General features: G+C 40.2%; 1 protein-coding gene across 1 annotated transcript; it reads left to right on the top strand.

The window, feature by feature from the left end:
• Positions 1-764: 764 nt before the first annotated feature.
• ALDOB (aldolase, fructose-bisphosphate B) lies at positions 765-10,290 on the top strand. The gene is made up of 9 exons (XM_072423253.1): positions 765-913; positions 2,604-2,725; positions 3,617-3,828; positions 3,913-3,967; positions 4,470-4,630; positions 7,232-7,315; positions 8,138-8,312; positions 8,919-9,118; positions 9,320-10,290. Exons 2-9 carry the CDS (start codon positions 2,614-2,616, stop codon positions 9,413-9,415), a joined length of 1,095 nt encoding a protein of 364 aa, XP_072279354.1. The 5' UTR covers positions 765-913; positions 2,604-2,613; the 3' UTR covers positions 9,416-10,290.
• Positions 10,291-24,514: the final 14,224 nt, after the last annotated feature.

The raw sequence follows: 24,514 nt of genomic DNA, 5'->3' as shown, positions 1-24,514 counted from the left end.
TTAAACCAGTAAGACATATCCACCTAATTGCTACTTTACCTTTACATTATCATATAAAAATAGCTGGGGTAAAGAAAAAGGAGGGATGGAGTTTTGTTATAACAAAAAAACAAAACAAACAACTGTCACAGCGAAAGAGGGATAGTTAGATAATAATGGATATGAATGAGGACACTTGAAAGGCAGACATCTCCTTTAATCATAAACTCAAGACCATAACTCCTAGATTTTGGAGAAACAGTGAAGGGATACTTTTTCAAAGTGTGTAGGCAAAGACACTCATGTCATGCTTTTATTTTGCTGGCTACAAAAATGAATATGCAAAGAATGAACAAAAGTTAAAACAAATGGAGGCTAGAAGAAAGGTTTAATGCAAAATAACACTTTTTCATAGTTCAGTTTAAATATATTATATATATTGCTGAAAGAGGGAATAAGGACAGTTAGGAAGTATGATTGTATATGTAAAACAATTTAGAATGATAATACAACAACAAAGTTACAGTAAGAAATACAATGAACAACAATTTTTAGTAAGAAGATGTATGATGGGTCAGATTTTATTTTTTTGTCATGAAAGACAAAAATTTCTCTGTGTTACACCAACATTTCTACTAAAGTCTGATCTGTCTGAGCTCCCCCAGGGGTTGCAGGGGAGGGGAGGGGGGGGGGGAGTGAACTTTGCCCAGACTAAGAACTTACTCTCTCCACCCTTGTTCAGCCTGGATTACAGCTTGGCTGAAAGCTACTGGCTGGTTTTGGAGGAGTGTTCAGACCAAGGAGCCTATGGAACATAGTAGTGCACAGGTAACACCCAGATCCTATAAGTGATAGCACATATATATACAGTGAAATGATCATCTCTGCTCTGCCATAACAGGATCCTGTTTGCTAGTCCAGTGCCAACACACCAGTAAGTATATCTAGGGGACTAATATTCCTTGCAGGCTAACTTTAGGCATAGGGAAGGATTTTCAACTAGCAATTGATTGCCAACATAATCAATAGAATCAGAGCAATGCTCTGCACATGCTGTACACTTCTGTCCTGTTGACCCCTTTAACATTGGCTGATCTGAGTCAATGTTCATTGCAAAAGCTTCACCCTTTTGAAAATGGGAGCAATGTTCTGCAGGTGGTAAAAAACAGAGTTTTTGCTCTGCAGCTGCTGGAGGCTATAGAAATGTTTTTCATGTCTTTGTGATCTATGCAGCTGTTTGAAAGAAGATACCAAGGTGTTAGTACATGCTAATATTCCTGGCAGGCTGGGGAAATTGTCTGCAACTGGTAGACCCTGAATCCCAATTTGCTTCATTATGGAATATGAGAGTAATGCTGTGCAACTTCTGGAAATGGAAGGGATTTGCTGAAAACTACAGCCTTGCTCTGTGGCTTAAGTCTAGCAATATTCTGCAGCTTTTGGTAGCTGCAGCGAAAAGTATTTTATTCACATCTTTTGGAAGCTGTAGCAATTCTACAAAATATATAGGGGAGTATTAGTGTAATGATATAAGAAATTGGAACAGTGCTCTTAATCTGAAGTGGGCAGCGCTGCTTATTCTAAAGGTTGAAGCAATGCTCTGCAACAGTTGGGTATGACTGTATTTATTGGCATCTGTTGGAAGCAATGCTCTGCAGATGTTAAATAAGGGGGCGGTGTTCTGCAGCTTTTTTGAAGACATCAGCAGCATTCTGCAACAGTTTAATACTTGGACTTTGCTCTGCAGTTATTTGATGTTTTGCAAATATAACTGTGCAGAACATTGTGTAGTGTAGTACAAGACATGGTTGTGATGTTCTGCAGAGTAAAGACACTGTGACACAGATCTGCAGATCAGTGGCAGTTATGTGAAGATCCTGTTGTGCAGCTGTGAAAAAGGCTGTTTATTTAGTGTGTGTTTATCAATGTCTACATTTGCCAAAGTACATAAAAGGCCTTTTGGCAAAGCTTCAACTTTCCAAAAATATTATTTTATTATTGAAAGATCCAGCTTCACACAATTTATTAATGAAAAACATTTTGAATTATATTTTAATCAATTTCTATCAAACTAGTCGAATAAATTCTTAGGCAATGTACACACGCTGGATTTTCGTTGCCGCAATCTTACTTGATCATTTCCAGAAGAGACCAGAATTGTATATGCAGTGCTGTCTTGTTCTATGGTGAGTGGAGGGGTAGGATAGAGTGGCAACCTGAGCAGTTGCTCCTGTTCGGTCATTAATTAATCCGCTAGGAGGCAATCATCGTTCATTTTGGACAGGAATCATTTAGTAAGTGTACAAAGCCTAAGGTGGTAGATTACTTTGTTTTTGGTAATTACTTGGGATCATATGTATCACTCCTGGTGAATAAAAAGTGGATAAAATGGACCAAATCAAGAGTTACATAAAAAAAAAAAACTGGAATGCAAGAAAAAGGAAAAAAAATGCTGGATTTAGACTTGAACAGAATCATATGAGTAGATGGTAGTCAACCATTAGAGCACTAAGAAAATCCTAGTGAATGACCTAATGAATGTGGGTCTGCATATATATATATATATATATATATATTTATTTTTTCTCCTTACCCTATTTTATTGATTTATTACATTTACCTAGATCATCCATAATGTCTTACAAGTTCCCAGCACTCACCTCCGAACAGAAGAAAGAACTCGCTGAAATCGCTCAGCGTATTGTTAAAGATGGCAGGGGAATTCTGGCGGCAGATGAATCTGTGGGTAAGATACTTTAAAGGGAAAGTATAAAGTTGTGTGTGTATACACAAATACAGGTTTACCTGCAATCTATAAGTGCTTTGCTTAAAAAAGACTCTGTTTATCAAGCATAGTAGTTGAAGACCTGAATCTACACACAACTGAATGAGCCCATTTTATTCTGCTATGTTTGGTTCTGTACAGATTGTGAATAAAATGTGACATACTCTGTATCTGTCCCAAGTGAATTAAGGAAACACTCATGCATTTTGCTCACTAATGGAACAAGTTGAAAACTTTTTAATCAAGCTCTGTTAAGGAGGACCAAACATGTGGTAGGGTCTATTTATAAATGTTTTCATCCAAGATTCATCAATCTTTTAACTAAAATGTGCATGTTTTATTTTATCCTAGGTTCAAATAGAAAATTTGTAAAACACCTTTTACTCAACAATTTTCTCATTGAAGCTAAATAGTTCTTGGATGAAAGCGTTTATAAATCTTGGATTGATCTTGGAATATTGGATGAAAGCATTTATAAATAGACCCCATTTGAAATTTCACCTTCATTGTTCAACAATTTTCTCTTTATCGTGGCATTTGTGTATTTGTCAAGCAGGGTTCAGTGGAACCCTATAGTTTCTCCAGGGGTCGCTAGGGGGTTCCTATGAGAAAATTGTGGCTCCAGGTGGCACCAATGATCTTTTTGGCTATCCAAAGGGTGACATTACTCCCAATGGCCACCAATGTAAGAAGCTTCCCACTGACCACCATACTAATGTACTGTGAGCTGTGGGTATAGTAATTATAGCAGATGTTTCCTAACACCTGAAAGTTATTTCAAAGATTCCTTCATGATAAAATGGTTGAGAGAGGCTGATCTAATAATTTTCTGTCTAAACATGTAATTTTAAGGGACCATGGGGAGTCGCCTGAAGCGTATTAATGTGGAGAACACAGAGGAGAACCGCCGTCTTTTCCGAAACCTTCTATTCACTTCTGACCCTAAACTTAATGAAAGCATCGGAGGGGTCATCCTTTTCCATGAGACTCTTTACCAGAAGTCCAATAGTGGAGTCCCCTTCACTAAAATACTGAAGGATCAGGGCATTGTTGTAGGAATCAAGGTTGGTCTTATATTCATTGGTTTAATGGTATCATCATTTATGTACAATGTCCTTTGAATATCAAATGTGTCCTTTCTTTGACAGGTTGACAAAGGCACTGCTGCTCTGGCAGGAACTGATGGAGAAACCACCACACAAGGTGAGATACTTGTGGTAACCATTTCTTTTTGACTTTTAGTCCCAATACATACCAACTTCTCACTAAGACTTAATCCAGTTTATGATAGAGTGAGTAGGGGGTTTCCAACACTTCCTGTCCTTGTGGCATACCATGATTAGTGGTTGTCACCAAATCAGAAACCCCTTTTCACACTCTGGTAAATGTGTAATTAAATGTTAAATTTTTGTCTGTCCTGATTATAAAGGATTTTGATTACTTCTTGTCTTAGGGGTCTCTTTACAAGGTATGTAGCATTGAAACTGACATGCATTGAAATATTCCCTCTGCCATTGAAACACTTGGACCTGGAAGATTCTTCACCAGGGAATGTTTCAGTGAATGTAAGATTAATCCATCAGGAGCTTTAACCCTTCTCATGCTATCAAACACAAAAGTATATAAATATTAGCTGATCTTTCAGGTTACAATTAGACAAACTCTCAGCTTCTTATTTGCAAACCTCTGGTTGTTAAATTTGCAGGTCTGGATGGACTGTCCGACCGCTGCGCACAGTACAAAAAGGATGGTGCTGACTTTGCCAAGTGGCGCTGTGTACTGAAGATCTCAGACAACGCACCCTCAAGCCTTGCAATCTACGAAAATGCCAATGTGTTGGCACGGTATGCCAGCATTTGCCAACAGGTAATTGGATTTATTCTTGTAAAATGTTGCAGTCTAGGTCTGATCATATCATAAGTGCACCTGTGATTTATTTGAAGACAATATGCCGGTTTAAATCTTTGACAGTATGCTATTCACATAGGGTTTGTATGTTCACACTGTATTTGTGTGTTTCCTCTGAGCACTTCAATTTCCTTCCACATCCTAAAAACATCTTGGTAGGTTAGGTGGCTTTCCCTTATTCAACCCAGTGTCACCTTTGGCACCGTTCAACACAGTGCTAACACTGGGGTTGACTTCCAACTCATACACAGGAAAGAATGCATAATGAAGGTTGGGAATTGGGGAAGATGCTGGGCTTTTTAAAGAATCTGTCATTTTTTTTTATTTATATGAAAGTGGAAAGATGAAAGTGAATGAGAACATTTAACGTATTTTATGAATGTTATTTGATGTAAAAGACTTTCTTATGTAGATCTTCAAACTGCCAGTGACTGCTGTGGGCACTTTCATCTCAAATGTGATGTATCAGTCTCAGAAACAGAAGTGACACCATGTGGTATTCATCTTTGCACCTTTTCTGGCAGCAAAAAAAGAGAAAAAAATGCTGCAAAAAAGCAAGATATTTGAATGTTTTGTGCACTTTCTTGCACAAGCTGGTGTCAGGGTCTCTTTGCAGTGTTTGTTCAGCACTATGCTTATGGTGAGGATATTTTTTGTACCTGGTAGAGTTTGAGGTCACACCCTGCCCCTTTGGCACAAAAATTCTGTACAGAACAAACAAAGTTGATTGAGCTGTTTTTTTTCCTTTGCTCTCTAGCAGCCATTAACCTCATTAAGCATTTCAGTAAGATCAAAAACAAATAGCTTATCAGAGCCTGTATCGTGGTATAGGACAGCTCTGTACACAATGTCTGAGACTCCACCATAAAGGGACTCTAATCTCACATTTTCTCCTGTTTACCTTTGTCAATAGCATTCTTTTACCAATTTTTACACTATGTCCTGTTTTTTACAATAAGCATTAGGCTGATAATTCTGAAAGCTATGTACACACACTAGATTCTTGTCATCAAGATGAGGGATCCTGATCACTTTAGGTGAAAGAATCGGTAGACAACCAAACAGGGGTGCTGTGTGCGCACACATTCATTTCATTCTCATGTCACTGGACACAATCAAGAAAGACATTTAATGACTATATGCAATTTAATTTCTGATACATAAATTAATCATGTGAAGTAAATTTCAGGAGCTGACCAATCCTAAGTCAACAAGTTTTGGTTCTTGATGGGGTGATCATGTGTTAAAAATACTGATTTAAAGTAATTAAGTGGAGTTGTGTCTATAAACTATCAATTTAATCTAACAGGAATTCTAATACCTTTCTACCCGGGAAAAAATTATTGGAAGTGGAAAATATTGTAGGAGTGTTTGTGCCAAATTTTTGAGACCTCTGAGCAATCAATTACCATTAATAAAAATATTTGGATTGGTCCCTGACAGAAACTGTGTCTAAAAGTTCCAGGCTTAAAGGGTTCTAGTGCTAGTATATTACACAACCCCTCTGAATAGGTATGAAGGTATGAATATTTTCCAAGCAATCACTCTTCTCTTGGCAGTTACATAAAACTTTATGTAGGGAGGTGATGGTTAAATGTTCCTGAACAGAATTCCCGACTTCCCAAAAAGGAAAGGGATATGACATGCAAGGAAGGTGGGAGTGGTCCTGAGGAGAATTGACTATCTTTAAATAGTCAAATTTTCTAATGTCTTCAAAGGCATGCTGCAAGTGAATAAGAAAATAATTATTATTGAGGGGGAAAAATAAACACTTGAAGTTTACTTAATAAATATACATAGATTATTCTGTGTTGGACTCAAAATTGATGGTAAAATCTTTAAAAATGAGCAGACAAAAAGCAACTAAAAAACTTGACAGAGGAACCCAATCCTAATCTTTCCAAAACTTGAAAAGGGGGACTTGGAAAGTGATCCACAGTGGTGATTACAATAGTAATCGTTACGACTGTTCGTTTGGTGATCAAGTATGGTGGGTTCCTAAACAATGTTATTAGATATTTATACTAGTGCTAGATTTTTATGATAAACTCCCTAGGGCAATGTAACTTTAGCCTCGCCATAAACTAATTTTCATCATTAAATAAATCTCCTTTGCGGAAAATAATAATAACATTCTCCACCACTCCTGCATTGAGAACAGTGGCATAAAATCCTTACCGTTATCTGCAAATTTAGGTGTCAAGATCTTAGTGCTACAAGCTATTTTATTTTAAAAGTGCAAGGTACAGCTTAAAGCTAAAAGCTATGGTTAATTTACTTTCCCTAATATTTTCTAATTTATTAACCCTAGATGATAACACTATACTTTTAGGTCTGTCTGTATTTTTTCGATTATTTCTTTGCATAGGAGATTATGAAACTGACAGTACCTAAAATGTCCATTATGCTCGGAAGTGACCTCCCAATACACTACTGACTTCCTGTTTAAAATCCCCAATTGAGAAAAACCACATGCAGCTTCTATGAATGATGTGTGCTTTTGCTTTATGACAGAAATGAGTGTTGTGTTAACAAACATCAATGTTTTATGTCTTGCAGAATGGTCTTGTGCCAATCGTGGAACCTGAAATTCTGTCAGATGGATCCCATGACCTCCAAAGATGCCAGTATGAAACTGAAAAGGTGAGGCTGCTTAAAGTGGAACTAAATTCACTATACGTCTTACCTATTCTGGCAAGTTAAGACAAAATGATCCCTTTCATAGCTCCATGCTCCTGCTAACTTGGTAAACTTCTTGCCACAACAGGAACATTTACACTCTTGCTGGTAAATTCTGAAAAATGACACTTCCTTTTGTCCATACATCAGAAAATGAAATTGCTTACCAGAAAGTTTTCTCAAAGGTTATGGTGCTTTCACGGCAATCGTTTTCTAGAGAAGTCAGGCTGAAATTTGTAGATAACCAGCATATGTAAAAATCCTTGATTTCGACACCATTATTAAATATTAACCTTTGTTTTTTTGCACTAAGGGTTATTGGAGAGGTCTGGGAAAGTTGCCAGTTGGAGTTTGAACCAGACCTGGTGAACCTGAAGATCCTGGCTTGAATTGCTCAACCAGTTCTTTAATAGGTGTCTCCTTATAAAACTAGAAACTGTATGTGATGGTAGTATTTTATTTATGTCTGGTTCTGTGGCTGCATTTTTAAAACCCACTAAAGATTTAACTGAATTCTAAACTTGTAGCCAGTTTCATCAGTGCCACAGATTTCCAATCATACCATCAATGTCCTGATATTGACAACAAATGTAAAATAATGTGTATACTGTATGTACCCAATAATTTATTGGGTTTACATTGTAAACCTGCCTAACATTTGAAAATATTAGAAGTCTTTTTGCTTCAGCTTTTGCAGTAAAGTCTCCCCAATTAGCCTCTTTGAAGTAGTTTCTGAACAATAAAGTTGCTATATATCAACTTATTATAAATTTGTGCCTCTTGTAGGTTCTCTCTGCAGTATACCATGCCCTTGTCCAGCATCATGTGTATCTTGAAGGCACCCTCTTAAAGCCAAACATGGTGACAGGAGGGCAGTCAAGCTCTCAAAAATTTACACCTGAGCAGGTCGCCATGGCAACTGTTACTGCACTGAGACGAACAGTCCCTTCTGCTGTTCCTGGTAAGTAGAGCTGTGATTTATTATACCTTTCCACAAGTTGAATCTGAGATGTGGGAGATGACTTTGAAAGGTAATTGTTCCAGGGGTGTCAGTCTTATCCTGGCCTTATTACTTAAGCTACGTACACACGTCAAATTTTTCTCGCACGATAATCGGCATCGGCTGGATACCGTGCGAGAATCTGGCGTGTGTACAGCCCACGTCGTTCATCGTCCATGGATCTGTCGTGGCGACAGATCCATGGACGATGGAGCAGAACGGTGCTGTATGTACAGCACTCGTTCATGCATCTTGCGGTTCTTATCGTTGGAAAGGATTGTGAAAGATCCTTTCCAACGACAAGACTTGCACGTGTGTATGCGGCTTTAGTGAGACAATGACACCAGGAAATTAAATCTGAATACTGTCTCTACTGAATACCAAAGTCTCCATCTTCTTGGATTTATAATTGGCAGGAGGGTTAAGGCTCAAATGCATGAGGGGCCAAAGTTGATGGCAACACGAAAGAGAAGGTCTAGAAGGCCGAAGACATACAAAATGTCAATGAGTTGCCTAGCCTTTTGGTGTCACAAACTCAAATATTATCTATGCATCTATTTCTTGTAGGTATCTGCTTCCTGTCTGGAGGTCAGAGTGAAGAAGAGGCTTCGCTTAATCTTAACGCCATGAATCGCTGCAATCTCCCTCGCCCCTGGCGTCTGTCCTTTTCCTATGGCCGTGCCCTGCAGGCCTCAGCACTCTCTGCCTGGGTTGGGAAAGCAGAGAATGAAAAAGCAGCACAAGAAGCTTTCATTAGGAGGGCAAAGGTCAGAATATCCACTTAACTTAACTTAACTAGTTTTAGTTAAAATTTATTCAAAGTGTTCCTGTGTTTTTTTTCCAGTGTATTTTTTTAAATCTTTACATAAGGAAAAAAGGGTGGCACCAGACCCTTATTTATAGAGTTTTTTTTCTGAAAAAGTTAATGCTGTCACTAACTTCTTGCTAAATGCCATTGTATATTGCAGATTAACGGTTTGTCATCACTCGGGAAGTATGTACCCTCTGGATCTTCAGACTCTGCCTCCTCAGAGTCCCTCTTTCAGCCCAGCTACACCTACTAAGTGCTGCCCTCCTTGTGTTACATGTTTTCTGGGATTACCTGACCGACATTACAGCCCCATCTCCGACACACTAAGCCAGTTACTTCTAGGCCACCAATGCAGAGAGTAATATGCTGGGTTCAATAACCCATACCAAGCAGATGACATCTTTTATTAGTATGTCAATAACTGACAGAGAAAAGTTTGCTGTGGGCTGCTGAACATCACATATTATCTCTGCATATTGTAAAAAAAAAAAAAAAAAAAAAACTTTATTTTATATAACATTTCGTGCAGTAAACACATTTTAGAAGAAACAACCAAAATTTGAATGTTAGTTGTAGGCCAAATCTTTTTTTTTTCTTATGTTCTTCTTTTATAACTGGACAAGCTATGACAGGACCAAAGCACAAATTTATTGATGCTAATGTTGCACCCCACCCAGAGTTAGGATTCATTTTGGTTTAGTATTATTCTGTAAATCACATCTACCTCACTGTTTTTCAGATCCATGGAAGAACTTAGGTTTTTCAACCTCTTCTTTTACTAAATCTTCAGTTAAATCTTCGGTTTGGGTATAGAACTCTTTATGTTAAAATGTACGCAGCTTGCATCCAACTGAATAATAAATATAAAGTTTCACAAGTGAATAATAATCTTAAAAAATAACATCAAAGCAGAGGACTGTTGACCATTTTATTCAAGAAAGTTCCAAAACAATCCTACAGTTAAATACTAGACAAACACTGGTGGATTCTGAATACTTGACCAAAATGGTATTTTAGTTTTGGGTGATGTTTCCCAATATTTTATGATTTTTTTTTTTGAATTGCTGCTAAATGATATGTGACCAAAACACACCAAGAACATCATTCCAAATAAACCTTTCAAAATAACAGAGTGTATGTGTTTTGTACTACACTGATCACTCATAACATTAGGGCTGAAATGTATTCCTTGACTTCTCCTTTTCTACCTAAATAAAACCTGCTTTCATACATATAGACTCAATTACATCATGACTGTGTATTTATTGCTCTTTGCAATGCATACAAATCATGACTGGTGAGTTGGGCCTGCAGCGTATTCTGCAAAGTTTCCTTAAAACAAACCAAAAAGTGAAAATTGAGTACTTACTGTAATTTTCCATTCCTGACATGCTCCATGTTAGCCTTGCTTCTCCCACTCCCAGGATTGTAACTGAATAAATTAAAAGTAACCCCTGCAGTTGGCATTCCATAACTAGTTGTCCTCAATAATAAGGGTGGTGTCATGCTAGGAGAGACACAACCAGTAGGGGGCGCTATGGCTTGCACGGAGGTGTTGTGAGCCCTGACAACCAAGGCGCAGAGTCTAAGCAGTAACCAGGGCTCCAGGGCCTCTGATGGTGAGGATGTTGCTCCGCTTGTTACTGCCAGGTTGAGGTCATTGGGCACACCAAGGTGAAGCACGGTACCAAATCACAAAGCAGAAGGATAGTTGTGCAAGGCTGGGGTCCAGGCAGGCAGCAAGCATGAGAGGTCACACACCGGTGGTCAATTGCCAGGGATTGCGGAGACAGACACCAGTGACGGGCCACTGCGGGCACAGGGAACACAGGAGATACTGGGAGGAACAGATGACTTGGATATCCAAAGACAGGAACTCTTGAAAAGCACAGGGAAGTTGGCTGGGAACCTATAGACTGGACAACGAGGGGTTAACGCAAGGAGCTGGAGAGAGGGAACACTAAATTAAGCACCAGGTGAACAGGAACTAGATCAACAGAACTAGGGGCTTGGACCAATGGAGACACGTTGCACGAACACAGTTCAGTGTGTGAGCTAGCTAAATAGCCAGGGATGATTAAGAGGACATTTCCTAATGTGACATGAAGGACCAGGTTTCTGCCTTAGAGATGTTATCCAGGGACACTTGTCCTGCTGCTGTCCAGGATGTCGAGATACTGCGAGTTGAATGAATCCCTGTATGCCATTGAGATGGTTTTAACAATCCACAAAGCAATGAGTCGGCTATATGCTTTCTTTCCTTTATTTATGTCAAAGAGAAAAATGAGATGTTCTGATCTGCGTATTGAAGATGAAGCTTCCAAATATGTGCATGGGGAACTATAGGGAAGTTGAGAAGGTGATGAAGGGTTCTTTAGCCCCAAATGATGCCATTTCTCATACTCTCCGGAGCACAACAAACTCCTTTGTGATGATAGGCCTAGGGAAACAATTTTTGGTTGGTTTGAACTTTTCAGATACAAGGAAATTAAGTACAAGAGGTATATCCCATTTAGGTATTCTTGGTCTTTAATTTTGGTAACTTCCTTAAAGAATTGTATCGCTAACAAAATCAAGGCCCAATGGAGGCCTGGAATTCACATGGAATAGGAGAGGCCTTGTGAGAGGAGATCGCTGTGGGCTTGCAGTTGAAGGGGGCCAGATGCTCAATTGTTGCAAGAGTCGATACCAAGGGTGTTGCGGACAATTGGTAATGATTGCTAATGCCAGTATTGGCTCTTTTAGTAGGCGTCTTCACAACTTGTGTATCAGCAGCGCCAGGAAAAAGCATAGATTGATTGCTGATTGAACAGTCCATCGTCAGCGCATCAGAACCCAGAGCTTGATGGCAAGGAAATCCCAAAATGATTACAATGGGGGGGTACTTCTCTCAGCAGGTGTTTTCTGCTTGTGCCTTCTTGATTTTTCACATAGATGATGACTGTGGCATTGTCCGTCCGCAATGGGACTGATTTGCCCTTTATCTGATCTGGGAAAGATAGGAGGTCCTGATATGCTACTCACAGTTCTAGCATTTTCGAAAATGGGCCCACTGGGTTGCTCCAAGACCCTTGCGTGATCTGACCTTGACAGAGTGCGCCCATCCTTCCTTGCTGAAATCTGAGGTGAGGCTTACCCATTTGATGGGGAGAAAGGAGTGACAACTGAGGAGAGTTTGTTTGTCTTACCATAGTAGGCAGGCCTTCATCTCTTGAGCCTTTGAGTTCCATTGTTCTAGGAAACCTATTTTGAAAGGACACATTCTCCACTGGGCCCACTTTGTCAGTGACACTTGCTTGTGAACCTGGAACATCCTTTACCTGATGATTAAGATTTTCTGCTCTGGTAAGGAGACCATATTGACTGTTGTGTCTATCTGTCTCTATCCCTGAGATAGATCAATGTCTGGGTAAGGAAAAAGATTGCTCTTTTCCATATTCAGCATCCAGCCAAAGGACTTCAGTTGTTGTAGTACTAATTGTCTGTGCTGTAAAACCAGAGTTTGTCCTGTGATAACAGTAGTATATCATCTAAGTAGTGGTATATTCGTAAGCCCATCTGACGCAGGAGGTCCACTACCTCCAGGAAGACTAAAGTAGTGCTAAAGTAGTTTTTTTAGACCCTAAGGGCTAACGCATATAGATGGACTTCACATATATTGATGAGCTTTAGATGTCTATGATGTCTATGAATCTCTTGCTGGTTGATGGGTTATCCTTCTTTGGACCACTTTTGAAAATCTGTAGACATAGCAGGCGACATTCATACAAAGAAATGACCCTGGGGAACACCAATGCATTCCATGGTTCTCTGTTATCAGCCACGGACTGTCCTGCCCAGAGACCAGTAATACCTGATCTAAGTGGTATCAGATTGGAAAAAACATCTTATATCTATTTATACACTTTTACCTTTAAAAAGGAAAAGACAAAATGGAAGTATGTGGCCCATCATCAGTATGCTGTAATAGAGTTTCTAATCAGAGCAGAACTTTTTTCCAATCTATTTTCAGTTTTAATAGATGTTGATGTTTGCTGATGCCCCATATTCTTAACGTTAACTGGCAGAAGTGGAAACAGACCTGGTCTTCTGCATCAAACCATATATTTTAAGGTTCTTTACTATGTAAGCAAATAGTCACACAATTGTTGACTTTACAGTTAGGTCCATAAACATTTGGACAGAGACAACTTTTTTCTAATTTTGGTTCTGTACATTACCACAATTAATTTTAAATAAAGCAAAAGCCTTTTTTTTTTTTTTTTAACACAAGCACTTCATTTCAGGGGCTCAAAAGTAATTGGACAATTGACTCAAAGGCTAATTCATGGGCTGGTGTGGGCAATTCCTTTGTTATGTCATTATCCATTAGGCAGATAAAAGGCCTGGAGTTGATTTCGGGGGGGGGGGGGGTGCTTGTATGCGGAAGATTTCCATGCAGGTGAAACAAGCCATCCTTAAGCTGCAAAAACCCATCCGAGAAATTGCTACAATATTAGGAGTGGAAAAATCTACAGTTTGGTACATCATGAGAAAGAAACAAAGCACTGGTGAACTTTAGCAATGCCAAAAGACCTGGACATCCTCCACAGAAGACAACAGTGGTGGATGATCGCAGAATCATTTCCATGGTGAAGAGAAACCCCTTCACAACAGCCAACCAAGTGAACAACACTCTCCAGGAAGTATGCGTATAGATATCCAAGTCTACTATAAAGAGAAGACTGCATGAAAGTAAATACAGAGGGTGCACTGCAAGGTGCAAGCCACTCATAAGCCTCAAGAATAGAAAGGCTAGATTGGACTTTGCTAAAACATCTAAAAAAAAACAGCACAGTTCTGGAAAAACATTCTTTGGACAGATGAAACAAAGATCAACCTTTACCAGAATGATGGCAAGAACAAAGTATGGAGAAGCCGTGGAACAGCTCATGATCCAAAGCATAGCACATTATATGTAAAACATGACGGAGGCAGTGTGATGGCTTGGGCGTGCATGGCTGCTAGTGGCACTGGGACACTAGTGTTTATCAATGTTGTGACACAGGACAAAAGCAGCCGAATTAATTCTGAGGTGTTCAGAGACATACTGTCTGCTCAAATCCAGCTAAATGCAGTCACATGGATTGGGAGGCATTTCATAATAAAGATGGACAATGACCCAAAACATACAGCCAAAGCAACCCAGGAGTTTATTAAAGCAAAGAAGTGGAATATTCTTCAATGGCCAAGTCAGTCACCTGATCTGAACCCAATTGAGCATGCATTTCACTTGTTGAAGACTAAACTTCAGACAGAATGGCCCAAAAAACAAACAGCAAGTGAAAGCCGCTGCAGTAAAGGCCTGGCAGAGCATTTAAAAAGGAGGAAACCCAGCATCTGGTGATGTCCATGGGTTCAAGACTACAAGCTGTCATTACCAGCAAAGGGTTTTCAACCAAGTATTAGAAATGAACATTTTATTTTCAGCTTCTTAATTTGTCCAATTACTTTTGAGCCCCTGAAATGAAGTGATTGTGTAAAAAAATCCTTTTACGACATTTTTATGCAATCTTTTTGTTCAACCCACTGAATTAAAAGCTGAAAGTCTGCAGTTCAACTGCATCTGAGTTGTTTCATTTAAAATTAATTGTGGTAATATAAAGAACCAAAATTGGAAAAAAGTTGTCCCTGTCTAAATATTTATGGACCTTTTGTTTTTCATTTTCCCCGACATCTCTATTTAAAAAAAGTTTAATACCTAAAATACTAAATTTATTTGCCTTCTCTCCAAACACTAGGGACATCTAAAATGCTGAAAAAATAAGAATCAACCAATCATTTTACAGTCAAATCTTTCCAACATAACAGATATGAATTTCAGATAAAAACAATAAGAGAAGACAAGGGGAAAACAGAGGTACAAAAGAACATATTATGAAAATCAAGACAATACTGTCTCTACAAAATATGTCAGGAATAATAACAATTTTAAACAAATTAAATAAAAATCAATAGAAAGGGGGGGGGGGGGTCCATAACTGGTACATAACTTGTACAGTATTAGGTGTATTTAAATTATATACCCACATATTGATTTTAGACAGAGAACCAAAACAAAAGGATATCATTTACCCCATAAAATGGGGTAAAATAAAGTACAATATAATAGCACAGGTACCCTGGTAAGTCAGGAGACTGGAGTCACAAACTTTTCACCCACATATACTGCAGATACATTGGGAATATACCATGAAAAGAATTTGAACCAGTCTAAAATTTTTTTTTCTGGGTCAGCAAAGACGTGAATCAGAAATTTGTACCAGCATTGTAGGAATTGGTTAGTATAGTCATATTTTTTTTTCGCTGCCTAGAGGTGATCACCTATCCATTCAGGGGTAGCCAAACAGCAGGAGAGAAGGGGTACATGGTATAGAACAGCCTGATAAATTATTCACCAACGAGAGTATAATTTGCCAAAAGTTGACAATACATGGACAATAGCACAGATAGTTGGTTAAGGAGGATGAGGAGCTGTCACATTTAGGACATTGCAGGTGCCAAATTACCTTGTCCAGTGCCCGCCGGCTGTGGGCCTCAACACTTTGTAGGCTCTGCATGAGCATAAGTTGTGATTCCCGCCAGTCTTCATTATTCATATATTTCCTGACCATCTGAAAACCTTGAATGATATGGTCAACTTTGTCTGAATCATGGCCGTCTCTTTATCACAGTCTGAGATTAGAGGTAGATAGACTTTTGTAAAGGCAGGTAGAGGGAAGGCATATGTAGTATAAATATCAAGGGTGTTGATCTTTAAGAGGGTATCATACTCATTTGGTTTTTAAGCTAAGTTGGGTTATTTACAATGGAATACAGATAAATTGTGAATGGACTGTTGTATAAAGTGTGTAGCACCCAGTTAGGTATGGAATAGGTGCTACTGAGGTCTGATTGGGACATTCTGCAGTTCCTGCGCCGCCATATTCCAAAGGTGGCATGGTCTTGGGCATGTGGGAACATAGGATTACCACAAATTTGTAGTAAAGAGTAGTAGATTTGAACAACAACTAAACCTCTTGACCTTTATATGTTTTAATACTGAGTGGCAGCCAAATATTTTACTGTCTTGCTACATGATATGTGTTAAAAAAAACATATTCTGAGAAATTATGAAAAGGTGATATTGCATATTTATTCCTCATCAGTCATTCATCAATCTGCCAGGACAGACTTATGAGAGACATTGGGGGATTACTGTATACACACACCAACCATTTAACATGTGTATGAAGTATGAAGTAAAAAAAAGGTAGGGGGGTATTAGATGATTAGCAAACAGATTATGTGTAGGTAAAGCAGTAACTACAAATCGATTTCTGTTTATGATAAGGACTACTGGGCACTGGAATGCAGTTGCTGCATTCACAATTTATTTTACTGTATATACCTGAGTATAAGCCGACTTTTTTCAGCACCCAAAAAATGCTGAAAAGGTCATCCTCAGCTTATACTCAAGTCAGGTGCATGGGTCTCTCCAGAAAAGCACCCGATCTGGCAGCTGTGTCCAGCGGTTTCCATCCCAATGACAATGTCATTGGGCTGCAGCGGAAATATGCTGGCCGCAATAGCCGGAAAGATGGAAGGGGTACGCCAGAGTTACACCGGCGTAACTCTGGCGCTAAATTCAAAAGTACACAAAACATAAGAAAAACCCACTTACCTTGTTCCGTTGTCGTGCTGGTCCCCCTAGCTCCTCTGGACACGTCTTCTTTCTTCTGTCTTCAGCCGCCGAATGCAGAGACGATCTCCAGGGTTTCCTGGTGACGTCAGTGCATGTGTTGGTGTGAGCGGGAGGAGCGACAGGAAATCCAAATAATTTTGTATTGGATTCAATACAAAATAGCTGTATTGAGTCCAATACAAAGAAATATTTGTATAATATATATATATATAATTATCTGACCTCACTCCGGATAAGAAAGGGATTCTTCACTGTAAGGTCGGTGAAAATGTGGAATCGGCTCCCTCGGGAAGTAGTTTCAGCAACTACTATAGATTGCTTTAGGAAAAAGCTGGATGCTTTTCTAGAAGAACAGAATATAACTGGGTAGTAAAGCTTTAAAGTAAAGATAACAGAGACTGTTGATTCAGGGAACATCCGATTGCCTCATGGAATCAGGAAGGAATTTTTTTCCCCTGTTAAAGCAAATTGTACCAGGGTTTTTTTTTTGCCTTCCTCTGGACCAACTTTGTCTTTAAGGGTTTTATATCTGGGATATGTTTTTTTTCTCTTTAGTGGTTGAACTTGATGGACTTATGTCTTTTTTCAAAATAACCTACTATGTAACAGTATTTACTGAGTCTCATTAATTTTTTTAAAGTCAGAAGATGTAACTGTGGGACTTGCTGAGCTGCTGCGTACGAATTGGAAGGAGGTGCTGTGTTAATTTTGAGAGACTCATAACATGGACCCTTTTATTGAGGCCATGGCTGACTATGAGAACTATTTAAATTCCCAACAGCATTATCTATTTTTTCTTTTCCCTTTTACGCTTTATTTATTAAATGTATTTGTTCCATCGCCTCTTCTAAATTCTTTATACAATAATTCATTATTGCTTTCACAATTTTTTTTAACTATAACTATCATTTGGACAATCATCTGTGTTAAACAAATTTGTACTATAGGTTAATTATAAAAATCTTTCCAACAAGCTCTATTATGAAGACTTCAGTACATTTATTTTCATAAAGATTTGGTAAAGATGTTAAATATATAATAAATCATTTAAATAATTTTCAAAACGAAAATCACACAATCCCCAAATAATATGACTCATTTTTGGTATAAACATTTTTAGTTTGATCCTTTTCTCTCTAAATTTATCATTCAGGGAAAACATCATCACTTCAAAGTTATAATAATCTACAACTTTAGCAGTAGCATATTGACATAAAATTTCTGTTGCTCTCCTAATTTATATCTGCACTATACCTGGTGGCTGTAGTAGTTCCTGATTTCTCAAATTCTTTCTTCTTCTGTCTTCTTCTGCTGTCTTAGCATTCTCACTGTTTAATCTATCAATATAAAAGTAAGACCATGTAATACGTGAGAGGGTATGGAGTTTGCAATCACTCCAGGCGTGGCTCTCCTTTTTTTTAATTCTTGTTCACCATGGCTTCACATAGGTGCTCTTACAAGGATTAGGGGAGAATATTAATGACAGACTCATACCTATTATGGCATTTGGGTTACAAATACTCGGACCCCAAAAAATTTGCATCATACAGACTTGAGCCCCACAATGCTTGGGTGTATTCTTGTGTCTGAAACATAGTTTAAGTACACACCCTTCTCACCTTATACCTCCAGTCTCTGTGGAACTACAAGTCCAAGGAAGTTGGCACTGTATGCAGTAATATAAATTGCCACTAGATGGCAGCAAAAGACCAAAAACAAACCTAATGAAATTACAATACAAAAGCAATCATGTACAGAGAAAACAGCCAATATATTTATCAAAACAAAACAAAAAAACAAACAGACTTTCAATAAGACTCTAAAATATTGCTGATTTCACTTCTTTTTTGAAGCAGCTGACAAAACAGTGGGCGACATGCAAATCAAGTAAACAGGCACAAATAGGTATACTTAGGTACTTAGGTAAAAAAAACTTACCTAGGTAAAAAAAAAAAAAAAAAAGTTGTTAAGACAGTGTCCAAATAAAATACAAGTTGAATTTTAAATTTTGAGGTGACATATGCTAATTAAGCACTTCACCTTCATTCTGCACTACCTGCGGCTAGTACAGATGGGCAATTTTTTACTTTTTGCCCAGTGTGTTATGCACTGTGCACTTTTTTTTTTGTTTTTTTCTATTACGTCACTGTGACGCTGTGGTATTTGTGTGCCACTTTTGATGGAGATGCTATTCCCTTATGGGCTAGCCCTGAAGTCTTGGGGAGTGCTTTGGCCTTATGGTCAGGTACTCTCTCTTACTGGGAGTCTCTCTTCGGGAGAGTTCTTAGCCTAGTATCTGTTGGGATTGCCTACGCAGTCCCATAGAGAAAGGACCCTGTCTGACTTCGGCCGCCCAGGACCCAGCCCCCGCGTCAGGAGCTTTGTGCCCCGGGGAGTTTGGGGAAACTGGGTGGCCCTTCCTCTTTAGAGGAGAGATCACAATAGTACCCCAGTGCACTTTTTTTTGCGCTATCACTTCTTTTTCGAGCACAGGGTGTTTTATTAGAGAATCACATCTACGTGAGATTCGATAAAAAAAAAAAATAATAATTTTAAGGTGATTTTTTTTATATTTATTAGATAAACCTGTTTAGAGGGTATATAACAAACCTAAAGAATTAAAAGGAATTCCTACAGTAAAAGTCTGTTGACAAAGAAAAAGGAGGGTGTGTTTACAGATTAATGGAGTTCAGATGAAAGTGTTCAGTTCTTGTGTAGCAAGCATTACAGTGCTCAACCCAGAAATTTTTTTAAGCTGGGTGGGAAGAAATTGTAGGTGGGTGGCAGCCCCTGTATTGTGATCAAAAACCTTTAGTAACCACCCAAAAACAGCCGGGTGTGTGCTGAAAAGTGCCGGGTGGTGCACCCAGCTAAAAGAGCCTGGGGAGAACCCTGCATTATCGAAAATTAGAATATCACCTACATTCTTTTTATTTACACACCTACATTCCATATTTTCTGTAAATTATGGGAGTGCTGCAGCTCTCTCCTCATTATTTGATTGCCAGTATCTTTGCAAAACCAAAGCAGTTGACGCTTGAGAAAAAAAAACAAAAACCAAAAAAAAACAAAACAAAACCAAGAAAGGACATTTACCTGGGCAAAACTTAAAGAAGATCTCCTAATATATCATAATTATGAATAGATATATAAAATAGTTGCATTTATATTGAAAACTGGCAAAATGGTCCCAGTTATGGATGGAGTAGAATACTTTTTATTAGCACATGTGCACCAATTCTAGCAATAAGTTGAGAGATTTGGCAACCCAGAAGTTGTTCCTCAAGGGAATCTATAGGTAACCATAGGGTTGAAAAACATCCCAGTTCAAAAAACATGTTTACTGCATCCAGTGAGAGGACAACCCTGGAAACAGGTGATAAAGACAAAATAAAAACTTTGGGGGTTAGATAATATCTAGTCTGGAGTTTAAGTGCAGTTACTTGCACCATGGGACAGTATGGTTTCAATAGCACAGCACTCCAATGTTGTGGTGTAAAGTTCGTTACCATTTGCTTGCTATTTTGGTCATTGTTTTTTTTTTGTTTTTTTTTTTTTAGGAAAGGGAGATTAAATAGGATAACAATAAAGATAAGAGATAACTGCATTACCTCTTGGGCTAAAAAGACAAGAGGCATTCAAATGCACTGCACTTACCAGTAGAATAAAGTATGTGTGGTAAATCATGTGTGGGAAATCATGGGTACCCTAAAATGAAGCCATGGAAGGCTTGAGAGATATGGGCAAATGTTTTAACGTAAAGCAATCACAGGCATTATAAAAGGGCACGTAGAGTGATTAATGGGGCAAAAGACCAATGAGCACAAACATAAACCATAGTAAAGTTGGAAATTAGTACGGAATGGTAAATTAACAGATGATATTCATGGAACCAATGAATAAGGATTGTACCATTGCGCCCATTGAGGTAACTTAACTTTAAGATAATATAACCACAGGTTTGGTAGACCTAAGACTCTTCCTTTATGTGGTGTAACTGACAGTAATCTGTGTGTGGAATCAGAAGGTCTTTAGCCAGGGTTTACTAGGTAGCAATATCAAGGCTTGGTTTGGTATGGTTTGTTTGCACCCATAGGACCTGGGCACTTTGCAGTCATTGAGTCACCCATTAACAGTTCTGGAATTAAAACCTTAGCTGTATTTAGATGGTGTAAAGTAAAGGGAGGCTTTTTGAGACCTAATAGATGAACATTGTTTACGCAGTAAACAAAATGGAAGGGACATTAATGAATGTGCCTAATATAAAGTCTTCTATTCTAAGTAACCTGCTTCCAAAACAGTTTATCAGTGGCCAACCCCACCACATATGTTCCATGGTCCCTATATCTTCTAAGCAGCTCCAAATAGGGATAAGCGAGTGAGATTTGTAAGTTCCATCTCGTGGCCTTTCTTGCTTCCCAAACATTTAGGCGAGAACGGCCTTGTGATTCGCCAACAAACGAGGGAAAATGCAGGGCGTGGGAACAGCGACTATTTATAGGTGCATTTTTGGACGAATAAGTAAAAGATGAGTGGTGGACGCAGGGGTAGGCGTGGCGTTGGGCGGCCTGCCGCATATGGCGGGAGGCATACTCCCTGGGAGTCTGCCACTGTAGGACTGCAAACTGTTGAAGGCAGCGGCACAAGTTGTCAAACAGGTCTGAGATGTGTGCGGAGCACCAGTACGCTGGTAGATATATTGAGAGGGCGGACTACAATCATACAGCCACGTCATGTGGAGGGTATTGTGGACTGGGTCTCAGGGGCCTCCAGTGCAGCAGGCTCTTCTTCTGCAGCAGCAGAAGTTAGCGTGGCTAATGTTAGCATGTTAATGTGCCTGTACCTTTCGATAAATCACCCTTTTTGTTTGACAAACAGCCTGAGGACCTGAGTGTGAATTTCAGAACAGGAGGTGGACTTTGAGACCCTTGGAGAGTGTGGTCAGCACTTGGCTGGGCGAGGGTTCTGGATCAGCGGCTGCATTTGCAGATGTTGGCTTAGATGAAAATGAGGATGCTGATGACCGTGATGGCACCTGGGAACCACCGATGTGTGTAAGGGCTAGCAGCAGTTTCAAAACAGACGTAGAGGAAAGGCAGCAGCAGCAAAAGACTGGGGATGGAAGGGGCCGCCAATCTGCCTCATGTGAGTTTTAAAGAAGAAACAGAGGAGTGGGCACAAGCAGGGTAACAGTCAGAGACGATGTAACCGTGAGGGAGATGGAGCTGGAGCAGGTTCAGGGCAGACGTAGAGGCAGGCAAAGAGAAAGAGCAGCAGAGTGGTTGCACGCACCTCTCCAGTGTGGTCCTTTTTCATGCTGAAAGACGATGAAGGCTGTGTAGCTAACTGCATCCTGTTCCACAGGCACATCTGCAGAGAACAGGCTGGATGACATTTGGGTATAACATCCCTGCTTTCCCACATGCGCAAGAACCACAAACAAAAGTAGGAGCAGCCTGCGCATGGGCCGCATAACACATGTGCCCGGCTTTGCGCACGTACTGAACCTGGTGGTGCAGAAGTTCCTCCGTACGTACCCAGGACTGCAGGACTTACTGAGACAGGCCCACTCCATCTGCAGCCATGTCCGCCGATCTCCTACTGCTGCTGCGGCGCATAGCAAGATCCAGCTCCAACAGAGGCTGCCACCGCATAGACTCATTTGTGACACTGTAACTAGATGAACTCCACCCTACACATGCTCCAGCGTCTGTGTGAGGAAAAGCTAGCCATCCGCCATTACTTGGTCAGCATGGTGCATGGAGGCAGCGGGATCCTTGGTACAACCACACAACTGAGCTATTTAAGCAGTGACCAGTGGCAACAGATGGAGATGCTGTGCAAGGTACTGGCCCCCTTTGAGCAGGCCACAAAAGTTGTGTCGGAAGTGATCAGGCTGGAATGATGTCATGCCTATCATCTTTCTGCTTGATAATACCTTGTGTGGGCTGATGGAAAGTGAGGAGGGGAAGAAATGGGGGAGGAGCATGAGGGTGACAATACTCTCCATAGCACATAGCCAGCATGAGGAGTTTCAGGAGGAGGAGGAAGATGATTATTATGATGATGATGAGGAAAACCATGTTGGGGCTGCTGGACAGGACTTGTCTAACCTGCATTTGTGCTGTCACGCCCCAGGCATTGTGCTGGTGATGGAACAACAGGAACTGCTGGAGCTTGAAGAGGAGGTGGGTGATGAGGAGGAAGATGTTTTGGCTCCCTACTTAGGGACAGGAGGAGGATGAGCCCAGGGAACCCCTCTTTCATATGTGTGTCCACATGTTGCGATGCCTACGGAGGGAACCCCACATTTGCAGCATCAAAAACCGGGATGATAACTGGCTGGCCACCTTTCTGGATCACCGCTACAAAGACAAAATGTCTACCCTACTCAATGCAAGAGAAAGAAAAGGTGACCAGTCTGAGCACTATACTATGGCTGTGTGAGGAGTTCTGAGCATTACATTCCACACAGGGAGCTCAGGGGGACACTGCCCTCACCGCATCGCCCTGTAGCGGCAGCATCAGCATAAGTGGCACCAGGCCGCACACATCCAAATGTCTAGGCCAAGGCAGGGGGAATTTTCTGAATGCCTGGCGAAACCTGATGCGGCCACCTCAAACAAATGAAGTGCAGGGGCATAACCATCAAAAACGGATGAAGCGCATGGTGCACAATTACGTTGCCTCTTTTCTGGCTGGTGGTGGTGGTGTTGACGATAGCAGTTATCAGGAGGATGCCTGTTCTTACACTAGCGACGCCACCATTTTTTTGGGTCAACAGGCTTGAAATCTGCCTGCAGTTGGCACAGTATGCCATCAAACTTCCTTCGTGCCCGGCATCCAATGTTCTGCCTGAAAGAACCTTCAGTGCTGCTGGTGGAGTGGTAACAGACAATCGATCATGACTTGCCCCGAAAAATATCAATCGCCTCACCTTTTGAAAATGAGCGAAAGGTGGGATACTAACAACTTTCATATCCCCACTGCAGATGTCACTGATTGACCGACACAAGGACTCACTAGCCAACCAAGATGCCTTGCTCCTGTGCCGAGTCTGTGGCTGCTTATCACCAAACGCCCTGTCAGCTGAGCCTGCCTTGATAAAAAGTTTGAGCTAGTTAGTGCAAACATCTTGGTCTGACCCTTCTACGTTTAATCACAAATTTCATATATTTGCACTACACACTTCGGGGTGGAATTGATAATGCACTACACCCAGCTCTAGATGCCAGTTACAAATGCGGTCCATGCTCCGTCTCAGGGCCCACCGCCTCCTCCTCATGCTGTTGCAGCTGCCGCCTGTCAGTACTCCATTCACTTAAATTGTATTACACACTTCTGGGTGACATTGACGATGCACTACACCCAGCTCTAGATGCCAGTTACCAATGCGTTCACTGCATTGTCTCAGGGCCCATTGGCTCCTGCTCCTCCTGCTGTTGCTGTCAGTACTCCCATTCACTAAAACTGTACACTTCTGGGTGTCATTGATGTTGCACTACACCCAGCTCTAGATAACAGTTAACAATGCTGTTCATGCTCCTTCTCAGGGCCCACCACCTCCTGTCAGTACTCCATTTACTTAAAGTGTATTACACACTTCGGGGTGGCATTCACGATGCACTA

Source organism: Pyxicephalus adspersus, chromosome 10 (assembly GCF_032062135.1).
Source record: "Pyxicephalus adspersus chromosome 10, UCB_Pads_2.0, whole genome shotgun sequence".
Classification (NCBI taxonomy): Eukaryota; Metazoa; Chordata; class Amphibia; order Anura; family Pyxicephalidae; genus Pyxicephalus; species Pyxicephalus adspersus.
The sequence above is the reverse complement of the archived record's forward strand: the minus strand, read 5'-3'. Positions and strand labels throughout refer to the sequence as shown.

Coding starts and splice junctions, on each gene's coding strand:
- ALDOB (XM_072423253.1), top strand. CDS start 2,614: ATGTCTTACAAGTTCCCAGCACTCACCTCCGAACAGAAGAAAGAACTC. Junction 3,829..3,912: donor GCATTGTTGTAGGAATCAAG/GTTGGTCTTATA, acceptor TTTCTTTGACAG/GTTGACAAAGGCACTGCTGC. Junction 9,119..9,319: donor CTTTCATTAGGAGGGCAAAG/GTCAGAATATCC, acceptor TGTATATTGCAG/ATTAACGGTTTGTCATCACT.